Source organism: Tiliqua scincoides, chromosome 2 (assembly GCF_035046505.1).
Source record: "Tiliqua scincoides isolate rTilSci1 chromosome 2, rTilSci1.hap2, whole genome shotgun sequence".
Lineage (NCBI taxonomy): Eukaryota > Metazoa > Chordata > Lepidosauria > Squamata > Scincidae > Tiliqua > Tiliqua scincoides.
This window is the reverse complement of record NC_089822.1, coordinates 57,055,106-57,075,436: the sequence shown is the minus strand read 5'-3', so window position 1 is coordinate 57,075,436 and position 20,331 is coordinate 57,055,106. Positions and strand designations below refer to the sequence as shown.

The window sequence follows — 20,331 nt, the reverse complement described above, 5'->3', positions numbered from 1 at the left end:
TTAAAAACAGCCTTGTTCACCTTTGTGATGTTAAGATAGAGCCATTAAGAGAACAATCCAACAATCAGTCTCTCTCCGGGCCCTTAGAAAGGATTATCCTTCATTCACTTGTTCAGGGGGAAGGGGAAACCATAAAAACAGTAGTCAGATAAAAGTCAGAATAAAAAAGAGCATAAAACAGCAGTTCATGGAGGAATCAGGCCTGTAAAAAAGCAACTAAAAGATGTATAAAAGATGTTAAAAAGGCCATGAAGTCAGAAGGCTTGTTTAAACAGCAAGGTCTTCAGGCCTCGCCGAAAAGTCTCAAGAGAGGGAGCCATTCTCAAGTCAAGGGGAAGGGAGTTCCATAATGTTGGTGCCACTACTGAGAAGGCCCTGTTTCTTGCCGCCGCCCCACGTACCTCCTTAGGTGGCGGCACTTGTAAAAAGGCCTTCTCTGATGACCTGAGAAGACGAGCTGGATTGTACAGGAGTAGGCGATCTCTAAGATACCCTGGCCCAGAGCAGTATAGGGCTTTAAAGGTCAAAACCAGCACCTTGAATTGGCCCGGAAACGAATGGGCAGCCAATGTAGCCCCCAGAGAAGCGGACTGACAAACCACCTAGCTCCAGTGACCACACGGGCTGCCGCATTCTGCACTAATTGCAGTTTCCGAACCGTCTTCAGGGGCAGCCCCACATAAAGCGCGTTACAATAATCTAACCTCAATGTCACCGTAGCATGGATCACCGTGGCCAGGTGATATTGTTATAGGTTGGACCTGTATTTTAAGACCTGTATTGGACCTGTATTTTAAGTCAAACTGTGATTAACTTGACTCTCCTGAAGGGGAGAGCAACAAGCTTGAGGCTTGCAGCAGCTCATAAATGTGAGAACAGACCATATTTGAGCTGCATCTGAAGGAGGCCAGTATATTGTTGATCCTAGGAGAAAGATTTACCTTTCATATTTTTCTGGAAAAGCTAGGTTTCTCTTATTTGTCAGAAAGAATTTATATACAATTCTTCAAGAAACTGAGTTACAATAGATTGTTTTCCTAATTAGATCTTGATGAATGCTCACAGTCTCCCAAACCATGCAACTTTATCTGTAAGAATTCTGAAGGAAGCTACCAGTGTTCATGTCCTCGTGGCTACATCCTCCAGGAAGATGGGAAGACCTGTAGAGGTGAGCAGTTGACAAGACCAGGGGTGGGGGGTTGTTCTATTATTTACTGTTGTTGTCTGAACCTCTCCTTGTATAATCCTTCATAGCTGAACAATTACATTCCACATTAAGCAAAATGAAACCTCAGATTATAAATAAGAGAATTCTCCCTTTGTGGTAGCAGCCACACTTCAGGTGTTACAGAGATTTTGTTGTTATTCACCCAGTAAAAAATATTACAACCAATAAAAATATTGTTTAAAAAACAAAAGCTAGTTGAAGACAATCCAGCCTATACCACATCAGTTAGTCTTTACACCAAGGCTAGGTTTGCACACCACTGTTTCTGAAAATGCAATTCATTTCTTAATTTAAAAAAGTCCACAAAAGGTGCAGAAATTCCATGGTAGGAATTGTATTCCCTGGACTTGACCTGTGGACCACTGCGTCTTACTTTTTCTGAGCATCCAAGTCAATACATCTACTTTCACTCATAAAGTGTAGAATACATCTAATTTCACTTCTTCCACTCTGTTGGAGCCCCTTCTATAGTTGAGTGATTTATTTCCAGAATATCAAACTACTATATCTCTATCAGTGGTCCTGCGGGTAGACAACAGTCCTTACTACTGGCACAGCATCTGCTGCAAACATGGAATGAGTGGTCAGGGCTTCATACTGAAAACTGCCACAAAGCAGCTCACCATAACTGGTGCTAACTAGAGCAGAGAAAATGGTTCCTTGATAAGCTGGGCAGAATCAGCCAGCTCTGCTCCACTTTTCAGGTACAGAATGTTACTTAAAACTGTTCTGCAGTTTAAGCCAAAACATGGAATCAGTATACAATATAGGAGAAAACGGTTTGCTCTTGAAATCAGAGTAAGTTCTCATTTTCTTGTTGAATTCAAATATAATATGTTAGTAAAGAACCATGCAGGTTTCATTTTAAAGAGAATAAACATTATATCTTTTCACTTTTAGATCTTGATGAATGCCAAACTAAGCAGCATAACTGCCAGTTCCTTTGCGTCAATACCCTTGGGGGTTTCACATGCAAATGTCCACCAGGCTTCACACAACATCATACAGCTTGTATTGGTAAGACCAACAGAGTTTTCTTTCATAAAAGAAAAAAAGGCAATGCTATATTTAAACACAAGCCATCTGACTTATATATGATTTTTAAAAAAATATTCTGTAGTGTGTGTTTAGATATTTGTCATCATTGTATTGCTTTTCAGAAGATACAAAAAAATGCAGATAATTAAGATAAGGAAAATGCTGAAAGAAATCAAAGCATTTTCTCAGTTGCTGTATATTACATTATAAATGTAACCACATGGTAACAAAGGAATAAAGCATTATTAAAATCTAGATTAAAATTCCAGTTGATCAAAACCAGATTATTTTTTTCAGTGATATATCAGATGTCCAAAACTCATTTGACCTTTATCTTATATATTTTGCCAGTTGTGGAGTGAATGTTGTGAAACATTTTTGAAAGAGAAGCCACTTTTTCCTCTCCATAGGTTACTGGTACTGGTACTAGCATTGTACAACAAACAGTGGCCACAATCTATTATAATTTAAAGCTCGTCTTGTCAAATTTTAGATTGATATCAAGATGTCCAAGAATGTGCATTTTCGATACAGCTGTAGAAGCATACAAGCACGCCATCATCATTATTGATATTACAGTTACCAATACAGTATCAGTGTTATATATATACCTTTCCATATTTTTGTTTGTTACTTATTTTTATTTTCGATTCATATAAATACTTTTTTCTAGATAATAATGAATGTGGATCACAGCCTTTGCTTTGTGGATCAAAAGGAATCTGTCAGAATACTCCTGGAAGTTTCACCTGTGAATGTCAGAGAGGTTTCTCTCTAGACACAACTGGATTAAACTGTGAAGGTAAAACTTGAATATCAAAAATTTATTTGCAAATCATTTATTTGCCACTTCATTCCAGAGGATGTGCATAAGTTGCAAGACTGTGCAGCAGTGTTTACATGTATTGGGCTTATACCATAAATTCATATAAACATTGGCATTTTCATTGTGACACTTCATTGTAACAAAACTTTGAAATTGTAATGCTTTCACAACTTTTTTTTATTTCAAGGTAATCCATGAACTACTGTATTCTTGTACTTAATATGCTGTTCTATATAGGTGCGACCTCGGTAGCTGCAGATCCAGCATCCGTGGATTAACACACTACAGATGCTAGTGGATACCAGGGTCACTATTTAAATGCCAAAAGGGGGGGAGCACAAAAATCACACTTCTTACATTTGCACAGTCAAACCGCATAGTTACCAAGATTCTGAGCCCATGCTACTGCGCACTGTCACAAACATGCCATAAGGCACGTTTGCAAGCCTCTCTGCCGGGCTCCTGCCCGTGCTAGCCCAGCACCCGCTGGTGCTGGGCTAGCGTGGGGCGGTCGCTCAGCCTCTGCAGCTTGGCGGTCTCATGAACCGCAGCACGGTAGGCAAAAATATTATTTGGCTGCAGAAGAATCTTATTTCCAGTTCAGAATGCCATAAAACATGATTTTGTGGATTTGCACCTCACAGACACAAAACTATGATGTGAGAAAGATGTACTAGTTGGTTAATATTTTGTGAGAGAAATATCCACAGATTCTCCATTGAAGCCACATTGGTATCCCAAATCTCATCACATTTCTGGAACAAATAGGGTAGCAGCCTTAGTTTTGGCACTATCTTCTAGCTTTTCTATGTATTTAAACTATCCCAGAGTTCATTTGATGGTTATCATTCTCTGTCTTTACATGGAAAAAACCCACAAACTTTATATACAGATATAATGTGGCTGCCTGTCTCCTGGCAGGAAGAATTCACTAGGAATTCTTCACTAACTGCCAGTCAGCTTCTGGACCCAATTCAATGCACTGTTTTTGACCTCTAAAACCTTATGTGGTCTGTCTCCCTGCATATCTTAACATTTCTCCATATGAGCTCACAGGTCCATTTAAGACTTGTGGATTAGGCCAAATCTCTTGACTTCAGGAGGAAATATACAGTGTTTTTATGCCATAAGGCCTTTTTATGCATTTTATGCTGTTACAGAGAATGTAGCTTTTAAATTTTGATTAGCCACTTAGAGCAAGTTTTCAATGTCTTTGGTTCAAAAACTAAAATAATAATAATGCAGTGACAAAATATATTTTACATATAAAATACATTTGTGTTGAAAAAGGACATGAAAGAACAATTCATATTTATGTGAAAAATCCCCTAAAAGTTATCTACATTTGATAGAAATGTGCAGATGTGTGTATACATGAGGAAGAAATGTGATTCTGATCCCCCACACGCACACACAAAAAGTGCAGTTTAGGGTTTCATTAATTTAAAATGCTTTGCAGAACACCAAAGATAATATTGTTCTTCTGCACATTATTTAGCCCACAGGTGGATTTAAATCAGTTTTGGTCACAGTATTTTGAAAAGTTAGACACAAGAGGAATCCAAGGAGAGCAGCAAAGGGGGCAAACCATTTAGAACAGTAATTTTCAACCTTTTTATCTCATGGCACACTGACAAGGTACTAAAATTGTCAAGGCACACCATCCGTTTTTGGACAATTGACAAGGCACACCTTGCTGTTAGTGGGGGGGCTCATATCCCCAATAGTCCTTTTAATAAATGACCCTCCACCAAACTCCTGCGGCACACCTGGGACCATTAGCGGCACACCAGTGTGCCACGGCACAGTGGTTTAAAATGGCTGATTTAGAACATATTTCATTTAAGAAGTCTGAACATTTTTACATATTCATTAAAATGAAGCATATATATTTTGGCCAGGCAGCTGAAGAAAAAAAAAAAGCTGCAACAATGTGTTCTAATTTCAATAAAGAGGATGTAATTGGTGTATCAGCAAATACTTCCTATTTATAAGAAAAATAAACCAGACTATGGAAGAGAGATCTGAAAAAGCTGGGGGTGGGTGTATTACATCACCTGAATTATGCTGATATTCCCTTGAAGAGGTCAGACAGGGTTGAATGAAAGGCTAATTTCCAATCCATGTTTCTATGAAAAAATTCTTAAGATGATTCAGAAAATCTGCATACCAAATTTTAGCAGTTTTCGGTTTCTTTGCTTTTTTTCTCCTTATCCTATAATATGTTTTTGCAGATGTGGACGAGTGTGAAGGAAATCACAGGTGCCAACATGGCTGTCAGAACATTCTTGGTGGCTACAGGTGTGGTTGCCCACAAGGCTATGTTCAGCATTACCAGTGGAATCAATGTGTGGGTAAGAATACTGTGCAAACAGGTTATTCAGAATTAAACAAAAACAAAAAACAGGATTTTGATGATGGAGAAATGTAGATTTCATATCTATGTTCACACTGAAATCTGCCAGTTTTGAGTGTTAGAAAAATTATGAGTCTGGGTTTCTGAGCTACTACATTTCAGCCAGTGGCAGATATCTAGTTAGGTTTGATGGGGCAAATGCTCCAGGCGCGAGCCTCTCTGAGACTCCTGATGGGTCTGGAAACTGTGCTTTCGGTCAGTGGCATCACTAGGGTTCACATCACCTGGTGTGGGATGCCAGCGCGTCACCCCCCATGCAGTGGGCAGGACAACACCCCAGGTGGTGGGCATGTTGATGTAACATCACTCCGCCCCCACTGGTTTTTTGGCTGTACCTTTTGATAGAACAAAGATAGAACACATTCTGCATGAAATTACGCATTGATTGTTATATAAAGGTATATTTGGAGGTATTATTCCTCCAAACTGATTTTAGTCACTAGTGGTATCACACCCCACCCTCTGGGTGTCAACTTACTAACACCTTATTGCAGCAGTTCTCAAACTTTTAGCACTGGGACCCACTTTTTAGAATGACAATCTAAGTCCCACCAGAAGTGATGCCATGGTGGAAGTGACATCATCAGGCAAATTAAAATAAATAAGTATGAATAATTAAAGTAAAACAAATAAATAAGCAGAAACCAGCCCTGTTCCGCCAAGTGAATTTCCTCTGTAGGCTGCCTGCTACAAAAATCAGTAAGATTTTCAACCCTACCCAGTGCCCAGTTCAAGAACTTCTGTTTAAACCAGATCACTGTCAGGATCCACCTAGCTTTGCAGGTCTCAAAAAAGTTCACCTTATCAGCCAAAGCCTCTGTTTTGATCCTTTTTAGTGGGGCGGGGGGGGGGGGGGAGGCTGCCTTCTGGAGCACTTGTTTAGCTCCAGTTCCATCAGATCAGGACCATTCTGGTGGCTTCACAATCCCCTTTGCCTGGCCTGACCACCAGCCAAGGCAAGTTTGCTTACTTGTGAGTAAATGAGCCAGTGAGGCTTATTCTTGCTTTCCATGGGGCTTAAAACATTTGTCTGCTTTGAGGGAGGGACTTCCTTCTCAAGTGTTTTTGGGGGCTGCATTCACTGGATCAGGACCATTCTGGTGTTGTTGGAATTCTCTCAGCCTGCCCTTTCTGACTGATTAAGGCAAGTTCACCTACTCACGAGTAAACACCCAATACGACTCAGTTTCACTTTCCATAGGGCTCCATACATTGTTTTGTTCTCCAGTTTTTTTGGCCATAACTTTTGATAGAAAGAAGGTAGTTCACTCTGGTTTTTTGCATTGCATTCTGCTGGAAATTCCGCATCCAACAGTATATAACATGATGGTATTATTCCTAACCACCGCGATTTTAGTCTGTCACCCCCCAGTAAACGTCACCACCCCTGTGCGCTTCACCTGGTGCGGCCCACACCCCTTGCACTCCCTAGTGATGCCACTGCTTCCGGTTTCTCGGAAGCACAGTTTATAGCTTTGGGGAAGCTTCAGGAAGCTTTCCCAAAGCAGGCCCAGGTTGCACGAGGCCCTGTGAGCCTCGAGTGGGGTGGGGGACTGATTTCCACACGCAGGAGTGGCAACAGCCCACAGGGGGTGCTATCGTGGCCCATTGCCCCAGGAGGCAGGGCTAGGGAGGTCTGCCATTGATTTCAGCACTATCTGTCAGTAGCCAAATGCCTGTCTACGTTATGTTATTTGCAACTGACTTTCTATGCTATTTTCATTGTTTCTGAAAATACCACTGTATGTCTTATTAAGGATCTGAGTGAGAAAATGGAGTGTGTCTTCATTCGTCTCAGTCTATAAATAAACAGAATCTGAGATGGGGCTGGGTGAATGAAGCTGTAGGCTTGCACTTCAAGCTGAAATCTCTAGGGTCCAAGTCAGGGACTATATTTGAGACTGTCCCTCCTCAGCAACAATCTTCAACTAAAAACCTACACTTTCTGCTGTATAAGTTAATGGCTGCAATTTGCTCCTAAAGTTCAGTGGTGCATTTGGGAATGCTGCTCTGATGAAAGCAAATCCTGTCCACTGTTGACACTGGATTGCCTGTCACTCACTGAGTTCCAGTCAGCAACCTTGCAGCAACATTGTGGAGCAGCAGAAGTCTTCAAAGACTTACGTACAGTACATGGCTTGCACATACATCCAATCCAGAGGCTTGTAATATACAGTCGCGTTATTGAGGGGGTGTCACAGGACCCCGGCTGGCATTCTACCGGGGGAACTGTGCTGCCGCCCTCGCTCACACTACACCTTCTCCAAACATGACCAGAGCTGTGCTTCAGTCATATCCAGAGGATGATCTGAGGCCTGGGGAGGCCTCGTCAGGCCTCAGAAGGTAACTTTTGGTTTTTGGTAAAAACCAGAAGTGACCTCCTGAGGCCTGGAGAAGGTTTGCTCAGGTCTTGGATCACTCTCCGGCCACAAATGAAGCACAGTTCTTGTTGCATTTGGAGGGGGTGAGGGAGCGGCCCTGGAAGGTGTCCCCCAGAGCAGCACACCTTCCAGCTACGCTGTTGACAGTATACCTGCCTTCCCATCACAACAATTCTCTATATTCTCTATATAAAAGAGCCAGTTCCTAGTATTCATCTTGTGGTCATAGTAAGCTTCCAATCAGTGCATCTTCTTTCTCTAGGAGGACTGAATACTCTGGAAACCCAGCAGCACCAGAAGTTAATAAAGACAGTGCATGCACACATCCTCTGAGAAATAACAAATGAGAAACTGCTTAGTTTTACTTCACATGTTCCCAGGCTAAATGACTCCCTCAGTTGTCAAACAGGTTCTAGGGCTCTGACCTGGTGAACTAAGGTGGTATGTGGGGCATAGATCTGGTAGAAACTATTGGATAGCAGTGACTGTGCCAGGCAACTAATACAAATTGCTACCTGTTGCTGAAGACCATCTGTGAACTGCAGCCCGCAATCAGATAGAGCTATTTGTATGCAAACAACAGATGAGAAAAATGACAACTACAAGGAGAGACAAAGAACGCACAATGGGGCTTTCTTTTACATACTTTACCTTCTCTACTGAGTGTGGTATTTACCTCCATTTTTCCCACTATCATACAGAAATATGTTTACAGCGCAATCCTAACTTCCCGTGCTGCAGTACAGCAGCGCTGGAATGGCCTCCATTGCATCCAGTACAGGGAAAGAGGGTGATGGGGTCTCCCCAAGGTAAGGGAACATTTGTCCCCTTCCCCTGGGGTAAGTTCCAACAGCTGCAATGAGGCTACTCAGGCTTGTGCCAGAAAAATTGCTGGTGGAAGTCCAATCACCCTTGTATTAAGAATTCAGACCCAGGAAGGTGGTAGGATATAGTGGGAGCTGCCCCTTCCAATCCTCCTCCCTCTTCCCTGTTACACTCCCTCCCTGCCCTCACTCCACTCTTACCCTGCCAGCCCACATGGGAGCTTACTTGCTCTGCCATGCACTTGTCTTCCATGGGTACCAGCAGGTTGGCACAGGCCTTCCTCCCGCACCACATGCACATGCTGCTCCAAACATGCCTTATGGAACATTTGTGACAACACGCATGCACACCTCGCTGGCATTAGCACACTGTGGATTGGGCTTCCCATCAGACATTTTGTGTTTCTTTAAATAGCAAGTGCATTTCTCTGTGCCAGTCTCTTAAAAAATGGAATTAAGAAATTACTTTTGAAGTTTTGGTCATTAGAAATCAGGTATAGTTTTGACCAGTATCCCCCTGATAGATTCTGCATGCTTCTGTAAATAAAGGTATTCTATAATAAGAAGTATTCTTTTCTCTAACAGACGAAAATGAATGCTCAAACCCGAGTATTTGTGGCTCAGCTTCATGCTACAACACGCTCGGAAGCTACAAATGTGCATGCCCCTCTGGATTTTCTTATGATCAGTTCTCGAGTGCATGCCATGATGTAAATGAGTGCTCATCCACTAAGAATCCCTGTAACTATGGCTGCTCCAACACAGAAGGAGGTTATCTTTGCGGCTGCCCTCCTGGGTATTACAGAGTTGGACAAGGGTAAGTGTTTGGCTATGAATCCTTCAGGACAGAACTTATTGCAGAATGATGAGTCACCAACTATGTATGGCATCTGAACTAGCACTTCTGCCATCAGGAATTCCTTCCATGGATGGCATTTCCATCAGGACAGAAGGAGCATTTCATTCACACAAGGGGTTTTTGCATATTTAGAAGAGGTTGTTCATGAGCGGAATTCTCCTTCCCTTCACAGAGGCAGCTTGCATTTTCAGAGGAAAGTTCAGACTGCAAAATCACTAGTTGGGAGATCACTCATTATTTATTCTGGTGGAAGTCCAGCAATAAACTAATTAAATAAATTAAAATATATTTAATTTAAATAAAAACTAAATTTTATTCCCCTACAACAGAGGTTCCCAAATTGGGGCATTGTGATGCCTCAGCCAGGGAAGCTCTGTCTCTGCTCCTTTAAGAGGCTGGGCGATGGTGGAGGCAGTGACCTGATCTCCATGATCAAGCCGCTGCCAGGGGCAAAGGAGTTTTGTTTATTTACTTGTGGCAGCACCAGCCCTCCTGAGGGTCCAGGGAACCTGAAGAACTCTCAGCAAGGTTTCCCACACCTCCAAACTGCTGAAAATAGTGAAAAAGTCTGCTTCCAGTTTTGCCATGAAAACCTAACTTCTAATTACTAATTAGCCATCTTTATTCCACAGACATTGTGTCTCAGGAATGGGATTTAATAAAGGCCAGTATCTGCCATTAGATGGAGATGAGGAAAATGCTTTGTCTCCTGAAGCATGTTATGAGTGTAAAATTAATGGATTCTCTAAGAAAGAGAACAGGAGGAAAAGAAGCATCAATGAAACTGAACCTGCCAAGGTAAGCAAATATTGTAAATAATTTGAATCATTCAATTACAATATCAATTTAATAATTACAATATCATACTGAAAAGATTGACAACTGAGTTTGCTAGCTGTTCCCTTATAGCCCCCAATGATAAACCTCCAGGGGAATGGAAAGAACAATCACTAGTTCACTGCAGTCACTGTATCCTTTTGTTCATAGGATGCCATTAAGTCTAATGTCTGTTTTGCCAGATTCCCAATCTAAGCTCTGCCTGAAGAACCTATGCCCACTTTTAGCTAATTAGCTCCCCCTTTTTTACCCAACAATGACTCCAGTTCTGCCTTGCAGTCCTGCTGGACCCCACAACCAGGGTAGCTAGCCTGTTCCATCTGCAGAGGTCCTCCTTCCTCCCCTCTCCTGCCAGCAGCTCCTTCCCTCACTACAGCAGCACTTTGGTCCTCAGCAGGTCTTGGGCATGGCAGCCAAACACCAATCTCAGTGTTTCCAGCAGTCTGTTCCAGCAGTTTCCAAAGTCCATTCACCCATCAGCAGTTCCATTAGCCATTAAGCCAGTTTCCAGTCTGTTGTTCCTCAAGCTTTCCTCCTTCTGCTACCTACACCCAACTCTCCCTTCATCAGGTGCTTTTATGCCCGAGGGCCCCATTGCCTTCAAGTGGCTGCAGCTGTTGCAGCACACGCACTGCTGAATGCCCAGGCCTGATCCTTAAAGGGGCCACTGCTGACACCACACCCTATCTCCTCAAGGTATCTTGCGCATTTCCATTACAGTGTCCTAGATTAGCTTGAGTACAAGTACTGCAGGAAAATATAGTACAGGGTAGTTCTGTGCTAACTATTTCAAAAAGTTTTCATATTGACATTCTTGGTACTTAATAGCAAGTGGAATAAAATCACTGAATTGAAAAGCTTAATGTACCAAAAAGAATACATAAGTACTGTATTATCATAGGAAAGCCCTTTACTGATACAAAAAGAAAAATCTAACCTTTCAGAATACATGTCATCCTGATCATCATACAGCCACACTATTAAATGTATTGGAGGCTTCCAGCCCAGATAATATGCTCCATGATTTGGTTCTCTCTGCACAGTTAACTTATTTCTTTAGTTTCATTGTATTCTCCACAATAGAATTCCCTGTTCATTTTTTGAGGGGGTAAGTTTATTTTATGAAATTATCCTTTATTCTGTGGACATGCTTGGAAATGTTGGCCAGTATTACTTAGGTCCTGCAAAACTAGGTGACATTATTTAAACTATTAACAGCCCAATCCTATTCCCCTCCAGCCCATAGCATGCAGCACTGCCAATGAAGCATGCACTACATGCTATGGGACCAGGAGTAGAAAACAAAATCTTTTTTTACTTCCTTCATCATAATTCGCCTGGCCACCCATGAATCTCCTTGGACCTACACCAGCTATTTAGCTGGCATAAGTCTGAGGGTTCTTGGGGACTGTGACAGACAGGGGAAAGGGTGATAGGATGTTACTGTGCTCTGATGCTCAACTTTCACTTTTGGTTTTAACAGATTAGTTTGGAAAGTTTGGACATCGACCACCCGTTGAAGATGAGGTTCAATATTTCTGGACTTGGCAATAAGGAACATATTCTAGATCTCATGCCAGCAATACAGCCTCTCACAAATCACATCCGTTACGCCATCTCCTTTGGCAATGACAACAGCTTCTTCCAGATACACCAAAAGGATGGGCTCAGTTATCTTCAGGTTGCCAAAAGAAAGGCAGTGCCTGGCACATACACACTGGAAATTGTGAGCATTCCTCTCTACAAAAAGACTGAGCTAAAGAAACTGGAAGAAAGCAATGAGGACAACTACCTCCTAGGAGAGCTTGGAGAAGCTCTCAAAATGAGGCTCTGGATTCAACTCTACTAAAACCTCCATACTTAGTCCCACTTCATGAATGACTCACTTACATGTCTTTACTTATCCACCTGAACATACTTTGCTTTTTAAAAGCTTTAAAGGAGTCAATGACTTACTTTTTAAAGACCAAAAACTACAGAGACCTCTATATCCTTCCATCCTGTCCAAGACTGCAGAATGGCCCTGTGACTTTTCCAAGGCCAAAGCTTTGACTACAATGTCAATCATGGTTACTGTATCTTTATATAACCTCGTTAAAATATACTTTAAAAATGGTGCTAAGAGGTCAGCATACAGCACTAAATGGCACAAAAATGTGAGCTACTTTTTCCTGTTAGCAGTCTAGCATGTTGGGTATTTTGCTATAGTTCCTAAATTAAAAAAAATAGAGATTTTATTTATTTTAATGCAGTAATATATGGAGAAAGTAACAATCTATGTTAACAAAAAAAGGGAAACGCATTTGTTTTTCTTTGAGATTTTATAAATTTGAACTATTACAGGTAAGAGATTCTTACTTTTTTTGAAAAAGAGAAGCCAATAGATTCAAAAAAAAAAAAAGTGTCCTCTCAATATTGTGCCAGTCGTCCATATAGCATAAAACAGTTTTCCAAAAGTTATCACAGGACAAAATGAGCACTGTAGTCCAGAGAACCAAAGAACGTTTTTTCCAAGCAGGATATTTAAGTCATGCCTTTTCATAAATGATCATTGACCATTACCAGACTTTTAGTCATCATAAGCCTCAGTTACAAATACTTACCTTAAAACTCGGACAACTAGATTCTACATCCGAGTTAATGGAAGATGACGCACAACCACTGTAGCAAAATACCTGGACTGCTTGTGGTACCATTAGCATTGCAGGCCAAACCGTACTGTATTTCCTTCAATTAACCTCAGTATATCACATAACACCTCATTCACTGCAACTAAAGGTGCTCTACATTACATGCATTACTGTAGGCAGCTGAATACTACCTTCTCTTTTCAGAAGGGAAACCCTGATGTCTCATTCTGTTTGGTGCTGGTTTGGATTAATGCTGAAAATAAAGATGACTGAGCTGTTTCAGGACTGCCATGTGTGTGTACTGTTCACGCTGCACAAAAAAAAATGCATTTTTGAAAACAATTAGGAATTATCATTAATACTGTAGTTATACACAATATGCCTCATTTTATCATAGCCTTTTTGTAAGAATGACTTTTGTACAATGAGTTGGCATTTAGTTTAGTATTTTTTTAATGTTGTGCCATTATGTGTTAATAAGTGTGTTGACATGGTGCTATTATTGACAGTTGGTACCTGTAACAAGTAACAGAAAAGAACCTCACACATGAACCAACCCAAAGCACATTTCTCCAGACATGTACCTGTGCTGACCAAAGATTAGCAACAAGCTACACTCAGTGTTTGGATTCATATTTTGTATTTTCCTTTTGAAAAGAAGAAAACATTGTAAATTACAGTATTGTTTTGAGAAAAAAAAGGATTTTGTTTTGTAGGCCTTTGTACTAATACTACACCACTTCTCCTGCAATAAAACTTATTTTCTGGTAGCCGGCATGGTTTGTTCAGGCATGCAAGTGAATGAAAGTAGACAAGTTCTGTTCTCCTAACCACCTAAACTCTAACCTAGCCACAGTGTTCAGTACTTAACTGAAGACATTCTACTAAAGTGAACAAGAGCGGCAGATTATCAGTTTTCTCTCAAACTTCTATTCTTCAAGAGTGTTTCCCTGGTGTGATGTGTCCTCCAGTGCTTATGTTTAATATGCTTGAATACTACATTGGGAAGATACTGCAAAATATTATGCACTCAGTGCAGAATCCTGCATTGGGGAGATGACCATTTAGCTGTAGATTCTGTTTGTTCATAGACGAATCAGAGGTAGCTATCAAAGTCTGAAAGCTGCTGTTGGGGATATAGAAGCTCCCAGTGCACCTGTTTTTCTGCCTTCACCAGAGATGGTCGGCTCTGGCAGTTCTGGGAAATATATCCTTTTCCCTGACAAAACTGTTTCAAAGGTTTTTTACCTTCATGAGATAGACAGTAGACACCTGCAGGAGACACACATGTTACCAGTCACTCCTTACTTATTCCTTGACTCATCATTCCTTAGCCTCTTTCAAAATCCTTATGATGTGTTGATAGGGAGATAAATCACTGGAAAACTGAGCCCCCTCCCCATTCTATGCAAATCCTCCCTGCCAACACACACAAGCACAAAAAAGGCTTTCTTTCTGTGATTGTACTTTTGACTTGGCTGCTGGCACTACATTGAATCACAGCTACATCCAACTGGCACAAGCGCTGAAGTAGCAAGGCATGGTACCTGTCTAACGAAGGACTAAAATACTGCAAGCGTAGCAGTGGATGTGTTCAAAGAAAAAGTAAAGGAACTCCACTCTCAAGCAACAAATCCCCTTCACATTGAAAGCCAAGCCCCAGCAATTTCTTATCCTAAACTTCAGCACCATACTGCCACAGATATACCATGATCCACAAGGTAGACTGGTAGGGTCAGAGTTTTTCTGCATTGTGGCTGCTGTCTTGAGTTGTGCCAGAAGTTTAAATTTAAACAAGGCTGCCATCTAGTGTTCAAACTGGCTGAAAGGCAACCCCACACAAAAATATTCCCTTTTTTATTTATTTTTAAGATGAGGTACTCATTAACAACTGTCACAAAAACCCTCCAAACACATGCAAAACAAGCTTTGACTAGAGCTACGAGTGCCATTTTAAAAATTAGTTTTTGCTGTTGTGCCTTTTAAGATAGCCTAATACCGAGAATGTAGGTGGTGGAAAAGAATCACCTGCTTTTCTCCATACCTAGAAAGCGTCATTTGTGCAGGTGGAAAAGTGTATCAAGCTGGTATGAAAGGCTGAGGGGTGGAGATTCTTATATTTAAGCTGTTAAATCCTATCAGAGGCAGGGACACACATCACTGGAGGACAACCACCCCTTTAAATGGTTTCTGGCAGGGGCTAAAAACTTACTTATTTTACTTGGCATTTGAGAAGGGAAAAGGAACCTACTAGGGCCCCTTTTTATTTTCCACCACTGCTTTTATGTTATGCTTTTATTTTGTTGCTTTTATATTTTTAATTGATTCCAGTATCATTTTGATTGTTTTAGTCATGTTTTATTTTATTCCTATCTTGTACATTACCTTGAGCATAGGAAGTGTGGTTTATAAATTAAAATACAGGGTACCCTCAGTATCCATGGGGAATCCATTCTTGGTTCTCCCCCCCCCCCCCAGTAGATACCAATTTCTGTGGGGGAACCAAATCCACAGGGCCCAAAAAACTAGAAGTACTCCCTCAGGCTTTCATATGTAACAGAAAGCCCCTTTAAAACCAAACCAGCTGCCTGACAGAGGCATTTAGACTGCAATCCTATACATGCAATTGCGATCCTAGCCTCAGTGGCACCCAGGGCCATAAAATACCACTTGCCCAGGCCTAAAACATAACTTCTGGTTTTCAGCAAAAACTGGGCGTGACTTTTTTTAGGTTTTCTGAGGGCTGGAGAGGCCCTGTGCAGCCTCCCCAGGCTCTAGGAGGCCTTCTGAGGCCTTTTAAGGCTTTCCAGAGGTCACTTATGCTTTTCAGCAAAAACTAGACATGACCTTCTTAGACCTTCCAGAGGCTTCAGAAGGCCTTCAGGGGGGCAGGTGGCAGGGGGAGGCGGTTGAAGCAGGACCCCAGTGGGATGGTACCACAGGGCATTTGTCCCAGTACACCAATGCTTCCAGGTTCAATATGCTTCAAACTTTGGTAGAAACACAGTTCAACAGCCAGAAACTATTCACTTGCTCAGCTTTGCTTTGCTACCTGTATTTGCATTTTGCTGAAGATTAGGCACATTAGACATTGTTTTGCTTTCTGTTAACAGTGCAGATTTATGGCAATGGCAGATATAGAAAGAAACTGCAGGACAGACCATAAACTTTCTTGTATTATCTGGAGCTACCTGCTGGTGATTTGCACCAGAAACAATTCTATTTCCGTTTGAGACTGGATACAGTTGCTGTCCCACAACTAAAGGCATGATAATTAGGCAACTGTATATTTGCAGCTGCAGACTCTATTTCAAATGCAATTCTGTTTTCAAGATGGCAATTCCTGTTGTAATTATGGACTGATTGGCCCCATCCGATTATTGCAGGAAAGTGTAGTACCAAAGACATTCCTCATGTTTTTCCCTAGAAGTAGTTTAGGACTACTTTACAATTTTCCTTCCAGCCACAAGATGGCAGTTAGGAGTTTAGAAATTATGCAGCCTTTACAGCTGCCTGCTTCTGACCCCCCCCCCCCCATCTGGCTCAATTTTCTAATAATGGTAGCAGAGAATGACACAATTTGCAGCTGTGCAGTCACAGAATGGAACAGAAACAGGAAGGCAGAGGTCAATGTGCAAACTTCTATATATAAACAGAAGGGCAGCATTTGTGCCCTTTTTATTATTTTAGCGAACCTATAAAAGGATTTTTGGTGTTTTTCAGCTACAACCTTGAGTGGGTTTTATCTTTACCATCTTTTATCTTTTCCATGCCCTACTCTAAGTTATTTCTGTTCTTTTAACAGGGGTTTCCAAACTAGGACCCAGGGGCCAGATGCAGCCCACCATAAAATTTTATTCCCCCTGCAACGATTATTTCCCCCAGTGTTTGATATTTTTACTCATTCTATTTAATTTCTCAGTTTAAGCACTGCATTTTTTTGCAATTGCCACATTTCTCTTTTGTTCTGAATCATATTACAAAAAGGATGCAAGTAAAATGTATTCATTCAAGTTGCTTTTTATGGCTCACAAAAATGGGTAAAATATACAGCGCAGCCCTCCTACTAAGAAGTTGAAACCCCTGTTTTACAAGCTCGAAAAAAATAATGGGATGTAGTTTAAGGCTCTGATCCTAAGCCAGGGCAGCACCAACAGCCAGCACACTGCCCTGGCAACCACCATCACAGAAGTGCCATAAGGCACCCCTGAACCAGCAGAGAGGAGGCCATGGCAGCAGCAAGGCCAATGCTGAGAAGATGATGGTGGGGAGTAGCCAGCGGTAACTGCTACCACCAGCCAGCCAGCAGCAAGGCTTTACAGAGAGGGAAGGCCAGAGGGAGGATCAGGCCAGAGCAGGAGTGTCCAAAGTTTTGGGCAGGAGGGCCACATCATCTCTCTGACACTGTGTTGGGGGCAGAGGAAAAAAAGAATTAATTTAAATTTAAAATTTGAATAAATTTACATAAGTTTACATAAATGAATATATTAAAGATGAACTTATATGAATGAATGAATGGTCTTGAAATAGCTCAAGGCCTATAAAGGCCTTGCACAATGCAAGGCTGGCCTTTCCTTTGCTGCCGCTACTGCATCACAGACCTGAAACAGCAAGCAGTTTCATATCAAGGGTCGAATGACATTCATGATGCCTGCTGATGGCCAGATGCGATGTCGTTAGGCAGAAAGTGATGTCATTAAACTCATAACCAAAAATTAGCACTCTTTCTCACTTAGGAATTCATCAACTTCAAATAACAGAAAACACAAATCTTTATCATATTTCATGGGAAAGCCCAATTTTCATGGTGGCTGCCCTTTTAGCAGTAACACCTCAGAAGCTGAGAGCCTGAGGGCCAGATAAAAAGCTTCCACGGCCCGCATCCAGTCCCCAGGCCTTATGTTTGACACCCGTCCTATATGCTCTCCAGAGCCTCGGAGCCCTAGCAAAGCCTCGTCAGTTCTGCACTTGTAAAAATAGCTGGCACAGCTTTGAGACCCTTTGGAGCAGCCAAGGGCACAACATGGGGTAAGGGAACAGTTGTTCTCTTACCCTGAAGAGACTCTGGCAGCAGGTCTGACCCCATTGGATACAGCAGGTGTACTGCTGGGGCTTAGGATTGGGCTGTAAGTTTATTTAAGACATAACTGAGTTCTATTTGATTTCAATGAGAATTAGTTGTGACTAACCACATTTTGGATATTACACAATGATCAAGCAGAAAGTATACCATACTGCAGCATGCACTGTTCTCCTTTAGACAAGGAGACAGAAAATGTTTCTTCAGCTCTCCAGCAAGGGTAGAGCTCAAATATAGTTGAAGATATAAGCATACACTAAGTCTGCAGGTTTGTTGCAGACCATTTTTGTCACAACACCACAGATGGCTATTTGGAAAGTAACCTCTGCTTGACTTTAAAAAAAAAAACAAAAAACAAGAATGAAGGAAAATAATGCTCAAGAGTTACATACCATACCAGCACTTCATTTCCAGGTATTCTCCACCTGAACTGAAGCAATTGGTGTGCCCTGGGAACAAGCTTTTGTCTCCCCTCCTCAAGAAAGTTGCTCAGTCAATTTGCATTTGTGTAAACAAAAGGTGTGATTCTTCTCCATGACAAGTGTTCAGGCAGCCCAACTTTCTTGAGGAGGGGAGACAAAAGCTTGTCCCAGGATAGAACAATTGCTTCAGTTCAGGTAGAAATCGAATGGAAGTGAAGTACTGGGAAGGTATGCAACTTTTGAGCAGTGTTAAATCTTTTTCCTTCATTCTCATTTTTTTAAGACTCGTATTTTGACATTTAATTGATATTATGTGGAGATCATTGCTAAAAGGCACATGACGTAGAGATGTTCAGTAAGCTTCCTGTTCCGTTTGATTATATGCTGTCTCTTGCTTTTGTAACCGTGGTGAAATGAATGGATATATTCATGTGGTCTTCATCTTTTGCAGCATGTTCTAAATGGAACTTTGTTTTGTGCTGACCTCTGGTTGCAAAAACAGTAAAATGGAGACTGATTTTCAAATGGTATTGAAGAACCCATGATGAATAACATTTCATGGGAATAAAATTAACAGGCTCTCTTATGGCCTGGTAACTAGCTAGAAGACAGAAAGCAAGAAATAGACAGTTACTAATGTCTGGTACAATCTAAAGGCAAAAACATATGAATTATCTTAATCTCTTTAACTCACCCAAGCTAAGGCTTGGGTGATTTACCAGGCAAGAGAGTGCCTTTTCCATCTCTTCCAATTGTGTACAAATGCAAGAATAGGAGAGATTTAAAACAGAAGTACAAAATCCTAACTTCACTTGCTCACACCCACCCAAATGTGGCAGAAGAAAGCCCAAGTATCTTTATAAAAAGTACATTTAAGCAATTTTATAACTTAGGTAAGAAAAATAAGAGCAGGTTGGGAAAGATTATACAATTATCACAATTTGGAACGCTATGGAGATAAATTTATTCAGAGCACAAAAAATACCCCAGAATTACTCAAATTGTTGGCTGGATATTCAATATAACACAAAAAGGGATTTTATTCAATCCATGGTTTATAAAGTTATTCTGTGGCAACCAATGTGACATCACTAGCAGAACTGGTTTTTAGACAAATTCATGGATAGGTCTGTCAATAAATAAGCCATATTAGAAAGGATACCTATTTTTTAAAACAGTACACCTCCAAATAGCAAATTCTAGGAACAGGCAATACTCATTTTCATTATACCTAGCAATGGCTATAACCTCTGCTATAATGGAATTTGCTCCATTTCAGAATCAGGGTGGGGACAGAATGCTGTAAGAGTTAAGAAATGAACATTCCTGTCACATTCAGAAACATTAAGCCTTACATGAACAAAGTGGAAGTTTCTTTGAATTTTGGTTAAGCTTGTCATAAAAAGCAGGGGCCATTCTGAAAACTCTTCTGTCTTGGAAACTTACTGTTGAAAAAGCTTTGAGACCAAGGAAAGCCCAAACAGTTCTCATCCTGCTGGTGAAAATTTGAGGGAAAACACAGGGAAAAATCCAGTTGCAAGGAAGATCAAGGCAGGGAACCATTTGGAATGGATCACATTTATCCAAGATTTTGGAGATATCTATCAGGAAAAACCTGTGTTTCCCCAAGAATTATCCGGAAAATGTTTCTAGCCTGAATTGAAAGGGAGAGGAAATTTTATCAACCTCTGCACAGCAAGACAAGAGTTGGGCTACATCAGGGCTCTCCAAACTTAGGCCCATGGGCTGGATCTGGCCCCCATGCTAACCCCTCCACCATGTGAACAGAG

The 20,331-nt window shown here is 41.2% G+C and overlaps 1 protein-coding gene across 3 annotated transcripts in view; it reads left to right on the top strand.

Moving 5' to 3' along the window:
- The window catches only part of FBN2 (fibrillin 2), a 175,185-nt gene extending 162,927 nt beyond the window's left edge, over positions 1-12,258 (top strand). The window contains exons 59-65 of one of the 3 annotated variants that reach the window (XM_066618394.1): positions 1,046-1,168; positions 2,129-2,245; positions 2,940-3,068; positions 5,327-5,446; positions 9,299-9,530; positions 10,205-10,364; positions 11,893-12,258. In XM_066618394.1, the coding sequence (XP_066474491.1) occupies positions 1,046-1,168; positions 2,129-2,245; positions 2,940-3,068; positions 5,327-5,446; positions 9,299-9,530; positions 10,205-10,364; positions 11,893-12,258 (1,247 nt within the window). Of the gene's footprint in view, positions 1-1,045; positions 1,169-2,128; positions 2,246-2,939; positions 3,069-5,326; positions 5,447-9,298; positions 9,531-10,204; positions 10,375-11,887 lie in introns of all 3 variants that reach the window. The other 2 variants (XM_066618393.1, XM_066618392.1) reach the window with 2 other exon arrangements.
- The last annotated feature ends 8,073 nt before the right edge of the window (positions 12,259-20,331 follow it).